Source organism: Heloderma suspectum, chromosome 6, assembly GCF_057233095.1.
Source record: "Heloderma suspectum isolate Gila_16-S chromosome 6, 16-S_ref, whole genome shotgun sequence".
Lineage (NCBI taxonomy): Eukaryota > Metazoa > Chordata > Lepidosauria > Squamata > Helodermatidae > Heloderma > Heloderma suspectum.
The window spans coordinates 104,061,478-104,080,683 of NC_139463.1; the positions used below are offsets into that span (position 1 = coordinate 104,061,478).

General features: G+C 46.2%; 1 protein-coding gene across 3 annotated transcripts in view; it reads right to left on the bottom strand.

The window, feature by feature from the left end:
* Window positions 1-19,206, bottom strand: part of LOC146342232 (integrin alpha-M-like) — a 62,121-nt gene that overhangs the window by 9,880 nt on the left and 33,035 nt on the right. For 2 of the 3 annotated variants that reach the window (XR_014783928.1, XM_084805968.1), the window contains exons 10-18: window positions 17,116-17,189; window positions 16,407-16,536; window positions 15,382-15,524; window positions 13,499-13,642; window positions 11,082-11,288; window positions 10,822-10,952; window positions 9,847-10,004; window positions 8,905-9,065; window positions 8,643-8,774 (exon numbers count right to left, since the gene is read on the bottom strand). Coding sequence is in view for 2 of the 3 variants with exons in the window: in XM_084805968.1 (XP_084662094.1) it covers window positions 8,643-8,774; window positions 8,905-9,065; window positions 9,847-10,004; window positions 10,822-10,952; window positions 11,082-11,288; window positions 13,499-13,642; window positions 15,382-15,524; window positions 16,407-16,536; window positions 17,116-17,189 (1,280 nt within the window). In the remaining variant the exon portion in view is untranslated. The remainder of the gene's footprint in view (window positions 1-8,642; window positions 8,775-8,904; window positions 9,066-9,846; window positions 10,005-10,821; window positions 10,953-11,081; window positions 11,289-13,498; window positions 13,643-15,381; window positions 15,525-16,406; window positions 16,537-17,115; window positions 17,190-19,206) is intronic. The other variant, XM_084805967.1, reaches the window with a different exon arrangement.

Below are 19,206 nucleotides of genomic sequence, written 5' to 3' on the forward strand. Positions count from 1 at the left end.
TAGTTGACTTTTTGTTAACTATTCATCAAATTGAGTCAATTGCATAGCTGGTATTTTATAATCATAATCTGCATCCAATGGCCTTTCCATATGAGGGTCCTTCACATTGCTGAGGGAGAGCTTCAAGCAAGCCAATTTTTGAGTGACGGGGTTAAAAATGAGAAGTATTAAGAAAGTGAAATTGTCAGAGACCATTTCCCTGTAAATTAAGCCCCGGCTCTCTGACAGTTCCATATACTGATATTCTGCCAGACAGGCACCAGCAATGTGAAAGGTGCCATAGATTTCTAGTATTTCAAATTGGGATTTGAAGATTTTGGTTTTTAGGATACTTGGAGAAAAACTTGAACCTGTACAGTACTGCAACATCAGATTTTAGTTCTTAGGGTGCCTTCCCCAACCTGGTGCCTTCCAGAGGTATTGGGTGCAATTTCCATTATCTCCCAACCAGAATGACCATTTTAGTAGGCTGTGTTAAGGAATCCTTAAATGGCTGTACAGTCACAGATAATGATTGTGTTGCTGATTGTTTGGAAGCAGCTTTGTGTGAAAGCTTCCTCAAATTCATTTTACTACATGATAACATGATGTCTCAGCTTTCAGTGAATATCCAGTTTGTTGCATATATATGAAAACATTGCATAAAATGTTTATAAATAATTAGATTTTCTGAGTTTGGGGAAGGGACAGTGGCATGCAGGCCTAAGAGCTCAACTAGAAATAATGATGTGGAATTTCTGGAAAATTTGGAATTGGGAAACTTTCCTATGCAAATTAGGTGAATTTGGATTAGGTGAATTTGCATCAGAAAATGTTCTGATGCCCCGGAGAGAGATCTAATTTAGCATGTTTATTTTACTTTCACTTGGTAAACAACAAAGCTTAAAAAACCTACCCCGTTAATTTTTGTCCCAATACACTACAATTACTACATGAAATATTTGAAAGGGGGGGAATTAAAGCACACGTAACGTGAGTTAAATGTTATATTATGTAGAAGACAATAGTATGTCTTACATTTAGGAAAAAATTAAAGGTGCTGAGAACTGTTGAGACACTAATACATTTTAGCAATTCAGAGAACTGTGCATGGTACACTGACAGCCACTCATCTGCAACTTTAAACTGCCAAGCTTGACTTGTATTGTATTTGCAGTTGGCATCCATTGATTGTTACTAATGAACTTAGGACATTTAAAATTTTCCATGGGAAAAATTAAGCACTGGAGAATTCTTCACCCCACATCACTGCCTAGAAATCTATCGGTTTTGCTTACTAGCCATGATTTGGAGGCATAATTCTTGGCCATGTCTACATTAATGCTCTATCGTTGTCAATAAGTGTCTGATCACCAGGGGAAGGTGTAAGAAACTGTTGTGCATTAGGTAGTCATGTCATATGCATTTCTGGATAGTTCTTGAATTAAATGTAGTGATAAGGGTAGCTACTAAATTTCTTAAGCTTTGTATGCTCTGCCCTGTAAGTAGGCTTCCATTGTAGTGTAAAACTGCAGGAGCTGAAGCACGCGGCTAGTAGCGGATGACAAATGCGGATGACGGCGCACTCTGTAGTTAGACAGTGCTCTCTGCTTGCTTCACTGAGAAGAGTGCCTAGTTTGCAGTGAAGTGATGGGGTGCACATAGTGTTTCTCCCTGGTGAGTCCACACATCACTTCATTCAGAGTGTAGGAACTGTTTTCCTGTACTTTCCGTAAGAGGAAGTCTGTAGGGACCACACCTTCCGCTCAAAGCCCAGTTGGATGCTTTTAAACAAGGAACATAAAGAATCAAATCTAGCTCAGGAAGAAAGCAATGGTTACAGCAGGGTATGTTCTGAAACCGCTGGCTTTGTTCTGGGTTGGCATTGGATGAATAGGCTTTACACGGTATTTGGGAATGGCGGATTATCTGGAATGTTGGTTTTACTGGGATATATTTAGGGTTGTGAGAGTTATTATGCCTTTCACTTTTAAAATGTTATAATGTGCATTCAGCTTTTGTGGGAAGGAAAGTGAGAACCAGAAATAATACAGTATACAATATTTCTCCAGGCATACCACTTTGCATTGATTTGCCCTTTAAAGCATGGTGCTATGGAATGTGTTGTGTTTTAGCCTTCCACTTTAGCCCCTTTGGTGAAGTTGTCACTTATGATAAGCTCTTAGCAGTGGGGAGGCATTTTAGGGTGCTGTCTTTGTTCTTCATGGGAACTGCCGTCTAGCCCACTGTCATATGCAGAAATGGGGTCAGTGGGCTGGTATGAGTAAACCACTAGCGATTATTGTATCCACATTCAGTCACGAAATGCATTGAATGCTACTGTGCAAGTCCAGCTGATCACCTTTTCATAGGGTAGCTGTCTAATTAAATGCAGTGACCTAAATCATATCCCTTATGAATATACAGTGGAGGCGAGGAATAGATTTAAGGGATTAGACCTGATAGACAGAGTGCCTGAAGAACTATGGACGGAGGTCCATAACATTGTTCAGGAGGCAGCAACGAAATCCGTCCCAAAGAAAAAGAAATGCAAGAAAGCCAAGTGGCTGTCTGATGAGGCTTTACAAGTAGCTCACGAAAGAAGGGAAGCGAAAAGCAAGGGAGAAAGAGGAAGATATATCCAACTGAATGCAGAGTTCCAGAGAATAGCAAGAAGAGACAAGAAGGCCTTCTTAAATGAGCAATGCAAAGAAATCGAGGAAAACAACAGAATGGGAAAGACTAGAGATCTCTTTAAGAAAATTGGAGATCTCAAGGGAACGTTTTGTGCAAAGACGGGCATGATAAAGGACAAAGAAGGCAGGGACCTAACAGAAGCAGATGAGATTAAGAAGAGGTGGAAAGAATACACAAAGGAACTATACAGGAAAGATCTGAATGTCCCTGATAGCCATGATAGTGCGGTCACGGAACTTGAGCCGGACATCCTCAAGAGTGAAGTCAAGTGGGCCTTAGGAAGCATTAGTAACAACAAAGCTAGCGGAGATGGCAGTATCCAGCTGAGCTATTTAAAATCCTAAAAGATGATGCTGTTAAAGTGCTGCATTCAATATGCCAACAAATTTGGAACACTCAACAATGGCCGCAAGACTGGAAAAGGTCAGTTTACATTCCAATCCCAAAGAAGGGCAACGCCAAAGAGTGTTCAAACTACTGCACAATTGCACTCATTTCACATGCCAGCAAGGTGATGCTCAAAATCCTACAAGCTAGGCTTCAGCAGTATGCGAACCGAGAACTACCGGAAGTACAAGCTGGGTTTCGAAGAGGCAGAGGAACTAGAGATCAAATCGCCAACATTCGCTGCATCATGGAGAAAGCAAGAGAATTCCAGAAAAACGTCTATTTCTGCTTCATTGACTACGCTAAAGCCTTTGATTGTGTGGATCACAACAAACTGTGGCAAATTCTGAAAGAGATGGGAATACCAGACCACCTTACCTGTCTCCTGAGAAACTTGTACGAGGGTCAAGAAGCAACAGTAAGAACCAGGCATGGAACAACCAAGTGGTTCAAAATTGGGAAAGGAGTACAACAAGGCTGCATATTGTCACCCTGCTTATTATGCAGAGTACATCATGAGAAACGCCGGGTTGGATGAATCACAGGTCGGAATTAAGATTGCTGGGAGAATTATCAACAACCTCCGATATGCAGATGATACCACCTTAATGGCAGAAAGCGAAGAGGATCTCAAGAGCCTCTTATTGAGGGTGAAAGAGGAGAGTGCAAAAGCTGTTTTGAAACTCAACATTAAAAAAACTAAGATCATGGCATCTGGCCCCATCACGTCCTGGCATATAGAAGGGGAAGAAATGGAAGCAGTGACAGATTTTACTTTCTTGGGCTCCAAGATCACTGCAGACGGTGACTGTAGCCATGAAATTAAAAGACGCTTGCTCCTTGGGAGGAAAGCTATGGCCAACCTAGACAGCTTAGTAAGAAGCAGAGACATCACCTTGCCGACAAAGGTCCGTCTAATCAAAGCTATGGTTTTCCCAGTAGTAATGTATGGCTGTGAGAGCTGGACTATATGGAAGGCTGAGCGCTGAAGAATCGATGCTTTCGAACTGTGGTGCTGGAGAAGACTCTTACGAGTGCCCTGGACTGCAAGGAGGTCAAATCAGTCCATCCTAAAGGAAATCAACCCTGACTGCTCATTGGAAGGACAGATACTGAAGCTGAAGCTGAAATATTTTGGCCACCTAATGCGAAGAGAAAACTCTCTGGAAAAGACCCTGATGGTGGGAAAGACTGAAGGCAAAAGGAGAAGGGGACGGCAGAGGATGAGATGGCTAGATAGCATCACCGATGCAATGAATATGAACTTGAGCACACTCCAGGAGAGAGCGCAGGACAGGAAGGCCTGGCGTGCTATGGTCCATGGGGTCACGAAGAGTCAGACACGACTGAATGACTGAACAACAACAACAAAGAACTACAAAGCACTTCAGACTTGGAAAAGGTGGTGTGGGAATGTTGGTTGATAAGACTCTGAAGGGTTCAGCCCCAGGCCCTGTTGTCACTGTCAAGTCTCCATTCTGGAATGTGTCAAGTGGTAATGAAGAATGCCTGTGAGCGTATGAGGAATGCATGTCCCTCGCTGCTGAATAATTGAAGCCCATTTCCACATGCCTGGGATTACGGGGTGGGGCTTCCAGGTAATAAGGAACGACTTCCAAGCAAGCTTGAGCCTTCACAATGCCTCCTTTGCTTAGGGCAGGGGTGGGCAACTGGTGGCCCTCCAGATGTTTTGGACTACAACTCCCATCTTCCCTCATCATTGGCATTGGTGTAGACCAAAACTTCTGGAGAGACACAGGTTGCCCATCCCTGGCTTAGGGGTGGCCTTGAACACTGACAGTGCTTTATGCACAGGGCTGTTTGTGCTTTATGCTTGTACTGCACAAATGCAGAAATTCATTTCGGGTGCAGAATTCAGCACCCTTAGCGTCCTGGCTTTATTCATGCTTCCAAAAAATCTCTAGCTCCAAAGGCAGCAAAGATGGGATTGAATGTTTGTCAGCAACGCTGAAGGGAGAGCCTGAGCAGGTTGTGTGGGGTGAGCTTCAGTACCTTCCAGTGGTGTGCGCTGCAGGGATGTACGAATGCCTTACCTGGTTCCGGTCAGGGCATCCACTGGGGGGGGGGAGGTGATCCATCCCTCCCCCCTGGAATCCTCCCCGGCTGGCTCCACTCTGCAGCAAAGCTCCCAGCTGGCTCCACTCTGCTACTGCCGCGCTGCAGACTCAAATGGCGGCCGCTACGCTGGCCGCCATTTGTGTCCCTACCTTAGGCTGTGATAGGCTACGTAAGTATTTACGTAGCCTATCACGGCAAAGAGCAGGGACACAAATGGCGCCCATTACACCATTTGCGTCCCTGCTCCTTTCGTGATAGGCTATGTAAATACTTACCTAGCCTATTATGAAAATCCTATCATGTTTAGCAGCCAGCCTTGTAGACCTTTGGCTAAATATATGAAATCCTTAAAACACCAGCATCAGATTTGTAAGAACTGAGGTGGCCAGGTGCTTGGGATTCCCCTGCGCCTGAAAATGAGTTTCTTCAGTTCTCTCATTCTCTTCCATTGTTTGCCCCTCTGTCTCTCACACTCACTCACACACACAATAAATAAGGAGTTGCAGCCCACCCACGCTTAAGCTGTGTGCCAGTGATTGTTGCTGGATGAACTGTAACATGATAGAGGAATAACAATGGCATTTCACAGCACCAGTGGTGCATAATTTTAATTCACTGCAGACATGACTGGAGTGTTTGGTGCAGCCTGCCAAATGCTGACTATTTCTTTGTTGACTTAAAAGGTCCTTGGTACCTACCTTTTGGGAAAAAACCCACTGCTTTTCCTTGAGGATTCTGACATGATTGCCCATTTCAATTTTTATATTGCTTAAACACTTGGTAATACTGTGACAGAATTTAATAACCAAATATATTTTTCTCAGATCTTGTCTGCAGGTTTATAGTCGTATAGAACAGGAGACATTGCAACCCATGATTTAAACAATCCAAGGTTCACAACTCAATAACAAACTATGGGTTCTCTTTCTGGGTTGTTCATGGTTACAAACCCTGGTTTGTTAGTGTGACTGGATTCGCACATGATGGCAACCCAGAATTCAACAACCCATAGGTTAAATAAACCATGGGTTAGTGCTATGTGCAAACCTGGTCAAAGTTGTTCGTGGTGGGTGTATTTTTAATTTTTTGTTTTATGATACTACTTGGTAAGATTTTGCTTCATGAATTACATAATGTAAGACTGTTATGCTTTGATTCAGTGTTACCTTGAATCTCATATTCCTTGCCTTGACAGCAGTTATTTGGATAATCAAAAATACCTCACCCCTCTCAGTGCATTTATAAGTTGCAAAAGTAAATATTCACTATGGACTTGTAGCACACGTCTGTGTGTGTGTGTGTGTGTGTGTGTGTGAGACAGAGAGAAATTTTAAATTGCATTGTCTTTGGCATTAGAGGTTGAAAGGGTGTTTTATTACAGCAGAGTTGGCAGGGCTGGAAAAAACATATTGCTAATAGCAGATAGTGAACTCAAATAGTTTATCTGGAAATAGATAATCACTGACTAATTTGTTTTAAAATGGCACTTGCTTTATGTGCCTATAATTCCTTAATTGTTACATGCTTTGCTGTCATTGTAACTTGTACCATGCAGGGTTACTGGCCGAAGCCATGTTTTACAGATGACCAAATTAATCATCCAACATTCATAAAAAATACACACAAATGTATTTTGGGGACATTTTATTACCCCGAGCCATTTTCCAATGTATATCGGGGCGGTAAAGTGCTCCATGATCATAAATATGTCTTTGGTGTCAAAAGAAGTATGTTTAAGCTCAAAATATTAGAAAAATGTCAAATAGTCAAGAAAACTTTATAATTATGAAAACCTAATGACTTTGGACCTATGGGGTTACAAAAACACCCAAATGCAAATCTGTCTCTGGTGAGGTAAATTTTCTCCAATGAAATCCCATGGCTTGTGCCAGCCTACTGACACCCAGAGTATTTAAGCCTGCTTCCCTAGACCAGTTTTCTTTGGAAAAAGCCTGGGGACAATTTTATATCCCAGGAAGTTGCTTGGTCTGGGAGACGTAAAGACACCACAATGGATTGCAAAATCAATGGATTCTGAGGATATTTTATGCCCCAGATGCGTTTTGTTTCCAGAAAAAAAACAGTAAGTGGTAAGCGCCTGAAAATTGGGGACATTATGCATGTGACAGAACACAACAACGTCATGAGAGGACTGTGTTGTAGGTCTACATCTGTGTAAAGTCTGCAATGTAAAGTGCATCTGCAGTAAGTAAAGTGCATTTGCAGTAACTTGGTATGCCCACCTGATTTAATGGAGGCCATCATACCGTGTTTCCCATTTCAGGCAAGCTACTTCTATTTTGGTGTGCTTCAAGTGTGTGTTTTGAGCTCTGGCTTAACATGCTTGGTACTTGTTCTCTGGGTGGGAGAATTACTCGTGGAGTTGGCCAGAATGCTGATGTCCACACTATCGCAAGCACTGAAATCTCCCATGATGCATGCCAATTTGTTTTCAATAATGGTATGGTTCACTTGAAGAAATACACCTAAAGCTTAAACGTTTTTAGCTAAGGCTTTGCTCAGCTGGCAAAAGTACATGCAAGTGCTGGAATAGCTCTTCAACTTTGGCTGGATGTGGGCATTTATCAGTGTGTCCAGAAGTACATAGTTGACTTAAATTCTCCATATATATTCTGCATAAAAAGGAGGGATATTGGTCATTGGCTTATGGCTCCTTGAAAAATTATGTTTTCTTGCTTAACGTTTTTGAGAACGTCTGTAAGGAAGGTGCTCAGAAAATGGCATTATTTAATGGAAATTAGGCAAAAGTGTTAGATGTGTATCTTGCAAAATCCCCCAAATCACCTTAATTTACATCTCTCTTACTTTCCTAGGATCATTCAGGCATTACAAAGAGGATGTCTGCAGCCATTTTGGGGGTGATTTCCAACAGGTGTTTTCCTTTCAAAATTAAAATCAGGAGCTATGTTAGTTTAGTATGTTATGTTAGTATGGCTTATGATGCGTGTCAAAATGGTAGGATACAGAACTGTAGAGTTCATTTGGTATTCCTGTATTAGTCTTCATTTGGTATTCCTGTATTAAAGTATACCTAGTGCCTGGTATTATATAATGTGTTCCTGTTTTCTTAAGTCCAAATGTTGTGCCAAGAAAAGTTGAGCTCTGTAATGGAGATAAGTTATTACAATCAAGTTAACTAATTCTGCATGTATGAGTTCGGTGTCGAGAGCTAGCTTGGGCATTGAGGAGTCACTCCCTGATCACTGCGTGTTGTTCTCTCTACCCAACTACTACAGGCATTGCATATGTGTATTCCAGCTTACCATGGCAATTGTCATGGTCACTGTCATTGCCTGCTGAGGTTTAGAGTTGCGGCAGCTTTTCCCCTCTGCAAGGGTGGTCCACCCCTGGAGACTAATGGATCCACTTGGATTCCTGCATTGAGCAGGGAGTTGGACTTGATGGTCTTATAGGCCCCTTCCAACCCTACTATTCTATGATTCTATGAAACCCAGGAAACACACAGTGCACAGACTTACCAATGCTGTAGAGTGACGGGACTCATCTTCACTTAGGATAGCTTGCATGTTCTCAGCACCAGGAATGGGATCTCCTATCAGGGTATAATTCAACCGGAGATTTATGGGCATGAGGCTGTCTTCTACACAAGCCTTTTGTCATGGGGAAGCAGAAAATAACAATGAGAGAGGAACTGCTTGATTTCATGACAACATCTATCTCACATAAGAAGATGCCTGTATTGACTCTGCTTTTATACCCACGCTGCAGCTCTGAACTCACTGGCAACTGTATACGATAGTCCTTGCACTTCATCCTCAAGTCCACTTTTATCTCTTCGGTGATGGTGGAGGAGCCCGAACCACCAACAAAAGCAGCTCGACTCTTCATTCGACCAGGATCCAAAGCCAAGGTGTACCGAATGGTGCTCAAAATGCTGTTCCCTGAGGGAGAGGAATTGACAACAAAACACAGAGATATTGGGATTCTGAGTGGAGTTGTGATGTCTTGTGCAGCTTCTCCACAAAGGTCCTTTAAGCAGAAAATCCTGGTGAATTTCTGATGCTCACAGCTTTAGCAGGATAATATGTTTGCATTGTTAACAGGACACTACATCTAGGAAGCCCACAACATTGCCTAGGCCTGATCTGGGGACCACCTTCTTCCTTATGACCTTTCTCCTGGGCTCCCAAGGGGTGCTGGACTTAACGAGGGGCTCACATCAAAATATGGCAGTGGTTTTCAAACATTCTTACTCCAGAGAAATGGTTCCATATCAGTTTATCTATGGAGGACCACTGCACGTTCTAGTAGGGTGAAATACTCAGTATATGAGAGGTGCTGTACCGACCTTTCGGGCCTTGCCATTGCCTCACAGAAACCAAACATCCACTCTAGAATGTGCCCAGTACTCCCTTCCGGTGTACGTTGCTTGGGAAGATTAGTAGTGGTAAGCAAACTATCTTGATGGGAAGCTGTTCACCATTGCTGAACTCATAATCAAGGAATCCCTGATAAGTGCCTGAACCATGCAAAGGACCCTAGGAACAAAGTGTGAAAAGCCACAGGAATGTGGCACGCATGTGTAATTACACTGTGGGTCATGCCAGCTCATCTATTGTCACGATGCTTCTGGTGGGGGAAGGGGGCTGCCCTTGGCATCCTGTGTGCATTGGCTGCCAGCACTTAAGCCAGACATATCCCCTCCAAGATCGGCGGGCCTACCTGGTGTAAACCGAGGGTCCGACTTCATGGTGAAGCAAACAGTAGCCTTGCTGACCTCCCTGTTCAGCACCTCCTGGTCCTGACACTCAAAGGCAGAGATGGGGATCACAGATGGGGTGAAGGTAATTTTGCGCTCCATTTGGAGCACAGGGCGAGACCTGTGGCAGACAGAGCAGGGACTGAATTGGGGTGGGCAGGAGGGAGACACTGAGCCATTTTGTAGCCACTCTTGAGAGCTTGGACCCACCTAGGAATGTGAGAAAGTGCCATCTGGACCATATAATCATGAGTTATATTTTACAAGGTGTTTAAGGAAAGATCTTTCAAACAGTTGTCACATGTGCAGCTCACACATTTGTTGGGCTGTATGGGACACACACATACATACATGCAAGGAAACATTTCTGTTGCTGGAATATTGCATTTTCCCTCCCCTTAAATTACAGGGGAAATGCAATTTCTTCCCTTGCCTGCTGAGTGAGACAAAGCTGTGCAAAGGTCACAGGTACCTCAAAGAGTCATGTAGCCCACTAGGCAACACGGGGCAGCTCCCTTAGGCAGCAGCTGTAGGGCAGCAGAGACCTGACCCACTGGGAAAATCCCTTCTGCAAGCCTGTTTGACATTAATGGGAGCGTGCACTGAAGAGGTTCCCGATGAAATGAATTGTGCTAATCCGTGTGTGATGGGGGGCAGTAGAGGAATTCCATGTTTATTTTCCACCTCAGGTACCCAAACTTTTTGGGCCAGTCCTGAGAATGCTTACCATTCCTGCTTGTGACTGACACAACTGCTTCTCCTCCCCATGGCCAGGCGGTTTTATGGATCCATTTAAAAGTGTTACTTTACTTTATAAATCTATTTTTACATCTCCGTTAGAGATGGAGGACTCCCTGCTGTAGCACTCCAGGGAAGGAGTGTGCACAAGGACAGAGGTTTTTTTAAAAGTGGCCAACGCCAGACCCCAGGCTCCTCACCTCAGTAGCAGCACTTGCCCCTCAGCCCCCACGGCTACATCTGGGAGTCCGTCTCTTGTAAGGTCCAACCCAGCACCAATAGCCTGGCCAAAGTAATGAAGCCTATTGGGAAGCAGAGAGCCTTGGATGCGCTGTGGACAGGAGACAGGGAGTAAGGAGGGGAGGTTGCGCCACCAGTGAGAACAAGGCTGCATAGAGATGCGACAGCTGCCTGTGCCCCTGGCTGCAGGGTGAAGGGGGCAGGCAAGCTGCAGGCTCACCTGGCTGTATACTTGGCTGATGGATCTGCTGTTTCCCCGGAATATGTACACGGTTCCTCGATTCTCATCCTCCATCGGAGCCCCAACTGCCACATCCATCCATCGGTCTCCGGTTATTTCGCCTATTTCCGCTATGCTGGCTCCAAAGTGGCCCAAGGGGTATTTGGCCTCTCCCTGCAACTCCTTGGTGCAGAGAAACGAGTCCCCCTGCCAAATGAGGAAAGGGAACACTTGAGTGGCTGAAATAAGAACTTGGGCGAAAGTGTTTCCTCCTGAATCCCAGGCACTGTTTGTTCTGTGGCGCCCCCTGGTGCCGGAAGAGGGTCAGACTCAGCGGGGGTGTTTCCACACTATCGGCTTCACTTTGTCTGCCACTTTGTTGCGATGTTTCCCCAATCGCAACTTCTCCTTTTCCTGTTTCCACAGTCCTCAAAGACCCAGCTTATCATCGCTGTAGCCTGGGGCTCAGTGCTGTTTCCACTGAGCTCTAATCAAATTATTTTCTTGATGGCTGGGTGGCGTCTGGGTGGCATCTGGGTTGGGTCTGATTACCTCACCAGTCTTCCCGCCTCCTCCTCTTGCCGATTCCCCCTCCCTCGCCCCCTTGTGCTCCGCTCCAGTTAGTGGCTGCCTCCCCCCACCCCGCTGTTGTTGCTCTTCCCCCTTATTCCAGCTTCCCAATAACCCTGCAAGGTGGGCTAGGAGAAGAGATAGTGGCTGGCTTTCTCTCCACCCTGCAGCGTTGTTGTTGTCCCCCTTATTCTGGCTTCCCAACGACCCTGCAAGGTGGGCTAGAAGATGAAATAGTGGCTGGCTTTCTCTCCACCCTGCAGCGTTGTTGTTGTCCCCCTTATTCTGGCTTCCCAACGACCCTGCAAGGTGGGCTAGAAGATGAAATAGTGGCTGGCTTTCTCTCCACCCTGCAGCGTTGTTGTTGTCCCCCTTATTCTGGCTTCCCAACGACCCTGCAAGGTGGGCTAGAAGATGAAATAGTGGCTGGCTTTCTCTCCACCCTGCAGCGTTGTTGTTGTCCCCCTTATTCTGGCTTCTCAACGACCCTGCAAGGTGGGCTAGAAGATGAAATAGTGGCTGGCCGGCTTTCCAATCGAAGGCACTTTTAATATCCATCAAAATCCTAACTGTCAAGCCTTTCTCCTGCATGGCTGAGAAGGGAGACCCCAAGTAAATGTATTGAAGGGGATGTACTCCCACTCAGAAGCAAGCCACACAGATTTCAGTGGCACTTACTCCCAGGAAAGGAAAGCCGTACAGCCAATGAGTTTACTCAGAAGTAACACCCCCAGCACGTGCCCACACAAGTGGGACAAAGGGCTAAAGGGGAAATACACATGGAGGAAATGACGGACAGACCCAGTGGATGTCTCAATGACTCTCTGTCTCTTGTCTCCAGTGAAGCCGCCTTAATGCCTCTTTGCGGCTCTCCAGATTTCCCTGCCACCACCTGGACTGGGATCTTCATAGGGATACCCAGGGTGGGCGGACACTGCACTTGCATGTCAGGGGTGCTTATGTGTGCATCTCTTCATCTCTGCCTGGCTGCTCCCTCCAGTATCATCTCCCCCTCTCCTTCACATGCAGCAGCTTCCGGTGAGGACAGGGGCAGGTGAGCGACACACCCACAAGGGCCGGGCAACACACCCCAGGGGCAGGACTATGATACCAAACCCAGTGTGGTTGTGGAAACAGCTCAGTAATGGAGCCAAAGCAAGCAGGAAAGGCAGGCTAAAACCAGTCTCAGAAGAAGCGGTTTTTCCGCGATAAAATGCAGGGCTGGTGCTGAATGGCCATGACATCATGGAAACCCAGAGACCGCACCGCACAGCCAGGCTGGAGTAAATTGCTGGTGGAAACACAGCCAGAGGAAACAAGCTACTTCAGCAGTGGGCTGGTGTGTTTAATATAACTGGCGTCTTCTGACTTTCACGCTGCCGCCCTTCGCTAACTTGGTTCCCGTGATCACCGCAGTCCACGGTGGCTTGTTAGCCATGGTGGGTTGCGGCATCCATGGGCGCCAGGTTGCCAATCCAAGCCCCCGCCGCTGTGGTTCTTGTGTCGTCCAAACCCGGCTAGGGTGGTTTACTGGGGTGACTGACAAACCACCCACACAACAATAGCTCTGGGTGGCTGGTTAACCACCCCAACAAGTCTCCCTCACCAGGTATGGATGACCCAAGAAGTTGAACCTGGTGAGGGTAATTATGCCAATCAGTCGGCATGCAACTGGCATATGCAGGGTGGTTAACAAGATGGGCTGCTGCTTCTGTTCAGCAAGATGCTTTGGAGCCCTTGATGAAAAAAGCACCTCCCATCCCCCTTACATTGGATTCTGCCCCATGTAGCCGCCCTTGGTGCTGCGTTGTGCCACCCAGACCAGTTCAGCATTCTCCTTCACCTACCTGCCTGTGGCAGATGTGGACCCTCCCTCCTGCCACGCTGTCATAGTACATGGGCGCACCAATGAGCACCAGGTCTGTGTCAGAGTCTCTGTCAAGGTCCACGGAGCAAAGCGCAGCCCCGAAGTACGAGCCAATCTGGGGGGACTTGAAGTTTTCATTGTTAAAAAATCTCCCTTGCTTGATCTCCCTCTCCTAGGCCAATTTCCCTACCTCCTCTCCTCCCTTCCCTGTCCCCATCCACTGGGGTCCCCCAACTATCTATGCATCACTTGGGACTGAAACAGAAGAAGGTCCATATTAAGCTGAAAATCTACACTACAGGCAAATGTGGTGCCACTGCTGATTTACATATTTAAACTAGTTTGAGACGGGTTTAGCTGTTATGGCTTCCTCTCAAAGTACGTTGGGAACTGAAATTTTAAGAGCATGCTAGAGGTTTCACAGGACTAGTGCCCAGAATTCCCTGTTTGGGAGCCATGACACTAAACTGGTTTTAAAATGTAGCGAGTTGTGTCTGAACAGATGTTCAGTTTCTTTTACAAACTCTGCAAAGAGTTAAAAAAATAATTTTGTTGTGGTGCCTATAAACCTTTAAAATGGAATATAAAATATTTTGATAGAACTGAATGATGCAGTTTCAATGGGAGAAGAATTTTTTTCTGGTTTGTTGACTATGCAGCCAATTCTACTTGGCAAAAGCTAAGAAAACATACCTACATATAAGCTAATACAGGGCCGCCCAATCTTTTTGGGCCAGTGGGCATATTTTGAATATTGACAAAGTGTTGCAGGCACCAACATAAAATGGCTGCTAGTGTGAACACGGCCAGTCACAAAACACCCATTTCACAGAAGGCAAAATGGTGAGGCTAGGAGACAAGAAACTAGCCCACGAAACTCTGTATGAAGGGTCTGAGTCCCAGAACACAAAACCACCCTGAATCTAGATTTCTGCTCCAACAAAATGCCTATTTCACAGAAATACGAAGTGGTGAGGCAAAAAAACAAGTAGGTTGAGCACACGCACAAAAACCACCCACTCCACAGAGAACACACATATAATACATAGACACAAATCCAAAGCACCCACCTAACTCCCTAGTGCCTTCCTAATCCCCCCACCCCGGCTTCCCTCAGCCCCCTGCTGCCCCACCCCCCACCCCCAGCTTACCCTGCAGCAGCAATGGGTCCCTTTTTCTTTCTTTTTCTCTTTCAGGTGACTAAGGGTGCTTCAAAGCAAAGCACCATCTTCCAGCACTCACCATCTTTACTCCTTCAGAATGTCTCTGGGTCCATGTGAGGCTCAGAGGTATTCATGGGAAATAAAAATAGCAACAGCTGGAGACCCTCACTTCTCTTTGAAGCAATCCCGGCTCCCAGGAAGAAAACCAATTTTTTAAGTTAAAAAAATTGGGAGGGTTCGTTCACTTTGGTGGGTGCCAAGTGAAGTAGCCATGGGCACATCAGTGCCTCCAAGCATGGTGCTGTGGACCCCAGCAGTAATTGTGGGCTCCTTCACACACAGCTTTTATCCTGCGATTGAGATTGATCCTTCACAGAAGTTTGCAGGCTCTTCACATGATGCAGCAATCATCTCCTGCACTAAATGCCCTTTGTTCTGTTTTTAAATAAATTGCAGAATTGTGTTCCAGCTTCAGTTTCCTCCTCAAAAGAGTTAAAGCAGCAAGAAGAGCAGCCAGATCAATGAAAGATAATGGAAGATTCAGATACGGGGAAGGGGAAGGGGGAAGGGGAGCAAGTGAAAAAGGGAGTTATTGTGATCCTGCATTTAAAAGGGAAGCAGAAAGCCCCATTTTAAATGTAGGATTTTAGGCTGGTGTAGAGATGCCCACAGTCTGCAGCTTATCCTGAAGTCTTTTTACCGGCTTTGAAGACAGCTCTGATTTCTGATTCCACTCCCCATTTTCGTAGCTGAACAAAACGACCCTGCCGGCATGCTGGTAACGAGGGGCCCCCACCACGTATCTTATCGAGTTGCCCTTTCGAACAGCCTGCACTGAGTAACCTGGCAGGGAGGACACAAAGGCAGACAGGTGAGAGGATAATGCCTAGCTACTTCTGTTTAAAGTTTTAAAAATGGGATCTTCAACCAGCAGTGAGTTGCAGCTGCTTTTGGGATGTGCCTGGGGCAACAGAAAACCTACTTGTACAACATGAGCTACCACGTGTCATAAGCGAAGTTCTAAGGCAGTACAAAATGCCCCAAGACTGTTCTTTTTTGCACATGGAATTATGGAGGGATTGGGATTCATGCTGCTAAGCAAAGTGGAGAAATGGCCCCTTTAAGCTTTGGTACAGAGTGGTTTTGATTGGGAACAATGTACACAATTCACCAGTTGGTTTTCCAGTACATTTCACAAACAACCTGTCATGTTAGAGATTAAAGTCAGTTTGGTCTGGCAGAGGGTATGTAAGAAAGCAGTTTGGTTGTTGGAACAAAACACCAGTGCCAGCCTAAAACATTTTGCTGCATGAAGCAGAGCCAAAATACCCCATACCCTCCCCACGGCTGCAGCCAACACTTTAAAAAGTTTTGCTGCACTATTCAGGCACCAGTTGCTGCCTTCCTGTATTCCCTCCTCATGGTGCCCCCTGAAGCAGGTTGCTTTGTTCTGCTGCATGGCAGGGTCAGTCCTGGACAAGACCCATGTTACCAGGAAGACAGCACAACCTGTGGGCTTGCTCCTACGTTCCTGTTAACACCCGTTCAACCTATATATTTGTAAATAATCAGACACCCCACATCAGAAGTCTCCAGTACTCCCTCCTTCAAATGAGGCATATTGTGTTAAAGGCTGCTCCAAAATCCCCACCAATTGGACAAACAGTTCCTACAAAAAGGGCCCAAGAGCACACGAGAGAACAAGAATTTGATTTTGATTCTTACCAAGATAAGCATCGTTCATATCCTTTGTTGAGCTGGATACATTGATGAAGTCTGAACCACCGAGGTCTACATACTGGAAAATCCCTCCAGACCAGTCATAGGCTCCTACTGCCCCCAAGATGGAACTACCCTAAACCATCACAAGGGGTGGAAGATGTCATAGAACCAAACCAGCAAAGGAGAGATTATGTTAACCAAGAGGGAAAATAATCCCCCAAAGTAGAGTTGTAGCCCGCTCCCCTTCCTGTGACACTAGGATATTTTAGAAAATACTTATTCTCCAAGGAGCCTGCTCTATAACTCCATTTGCCCTGACCGTGTCTGGACAAATCAGGCCTTCAGAAGCCATTCCAATACTGAATTGAACTGACCAAATCTTGTGCCAAGCTCTCCTCTGTATGAAAGCCTCCAGGCCAGGCCTCCAGGGGGACTTAACTCTACAAACATCCCTTTTAGCTAGCCCTTCACACACACTGGAGCCGCACATGGCCCAGCTGCATAGCAACAGCCCAGTCTCCCAGTGATTTCCGGAGGCCACTGACTATCTCCATATCAAGTGTGCATTTGAATCTGGAGTCTTGTCCCATTTAACCCAAAACTTAATTAACTTCATCAGATTGGCCCCCACCTCTCCAAATCTAGCTTGGCTTTACAGAACTGAGATACATCAACCCACAAAAGAGGGAGCCTGGGGACTGAAGTGACTTACCTGGCTCAGCAAGGCGCTAAATCCCTCTTGGGACATCTCTAACTGGAAGGAGCTGCTGCTTTTGGATTTTGTACCTCCAGGGGAAAGGTGGAGAAAAGATAGAGGTAAATAGGGCTGAAATGCTGGGACCGGAACCTGGGAACCTAATGGGACAAAAGCGGAGCTTCATAGGGCCTGATCTGGGGCAGTGAACTGCAGCTGGCTGGTCAGAAGAAGAGCTCACCTGGGCCTGGTACCTCTGGGTGGAGCCTGATGGCCATGGAGAGGTAGAGATGGCAGAGCAAATGGCAAACTTTCAAGCCAAGCAGAAAATGTTTGTCCCCTTGATTCTGCCCCCTCACCTTAAGATTTTGCTGCTTCTCCAGGTGACCCTGAGAACAAGGCTAAGGGCCCATCTACAGGAGTGATTTACTCTGGGGCTGCTGCATCTCAGCCTTGTTAAGAACGCATGATGCACCCACCACTTTGCAGCAACAGCGTGGTTTCCTGCCTGAAAATCCGCATTTTCATAATAGCATTTTGCCCCAGATTTTCTTCTTGTTGCGACTTCAGTGCAGTTCATGCAGAGTGTGCCCTGATTCCCTGAAACAAATTCAGCTCAGTATGATGGGTGTGCCTAGGGTCTCACACAACTGGTCTCACACAACTGCTATGGGATGCCCCTTTGCTTTTGTTTTGTCCCCTTGCCTCACTCATTTGCAGCTGTGGGGCTAAACATGTCTACTCAGAAGTAATTCTAATTGACCTGCACTGTACTTACTCAACACAGGGCAAGAGGGGTGGGGAAGGCTATTGCTCTGAATCTGCGCCTATCCAGAAGCGCGAAGCATCATTACAGAGTTAATGAGTTTAAAGGGTGCACTGTTTTCCCACAAATGAGCACGCACTTTGGGATGACTTCTGTTCTTTTGAAGTCTCCACTTCTCTGAGAACAGTGTAAACATGTCAAATCGAAAATAATTCCCACTGACTTCCACTGAGGTTCCATCTCTTCACAGCTACAGAAGTGCAGAGGTGTGGAGGTGAGGTGCAGGGGGAATAAAAAGAAAAGGGCAGGGCTGGGCTGGGCTGGGCTGGGGGGCTGCTGAATCCCCCTCCTCCTCCTTCTTCCAGGGAAGGGCTTGGCCGGGCTGTTCCTGCTGAGCAAGCTGCTCAGGTGCTGGAGAGAGGAAGGTGCGTGCAGGTGCACGTGTACACACACACTCCTCTCCCTCACTGCACTTAAGAGTGGAGCTGAGAGAGGAGGGGGAAAGCCTATGCTATTTTGGGGGGGGGGTAGCTTGTTGATGCCCTGAGGCTCCCCCTGTCTGCCACGCCAAAGCATTTTTTTGGGAGGGGGGGATATCCCGATGTAACTGCCTGCAGGTACCATGGAAGGAGCAAATCTGACTCCCTGAAAACGCGGCTTAAAACAGAATGGGGTTGCAAAGCATTTCCATTTAGATGGCCCCTAGATCCCTGAAACTTCAGGACAAACGCTGAAACCTGGTTTTCCTCTACCAGGCAGAATAGCTGGAGTAGGATGGGTGAAGTCTAGCATAGGGATAAAAAAGCTGGGCTGCCTGCTAGTAAATGTCAAGATAGGTGCTCAGATCTGCTCTCCCTGTGGGAGAAGATAGGAGGGGAAATATGGCTGAGCTCTGATTTATTATAGTGTTTGTTATATTTTTTATTCTGCTTTTCCATCAGGGAATTCAAGGTGGCATACATGTCTCCCCATGGTGGCTGATTTTTCCTCCCCGCATGTGCCAGTTGCAAGCTGCCTAATTAGCATAATTACCCTCGCTGGGTGCAGGTTGTTATGACGTCCAAATCCAGTGAGGGCAGGTGGCTGGGGTGGTTTACAAACACGGCTCAAGATCTACCCTTAGTTGTTGGTGGGCAGGGAGAAGGAATGAATCACCTTTCCAAAATGGCTCCCACATTCCAGGTGTTCTCTGGAATGAGAACTGATCTTAAACCATTAAGAAACATCAATCAGCGGAAGGTGGGAGGCCGTACACTGCTCCCACCTCCCATTGCCGTTGCTCCTGTCCCTGCGCCCCATCGCTCACTCTGAGGACTCCTCCAAAGTGCAAGAGATGGAGCAAG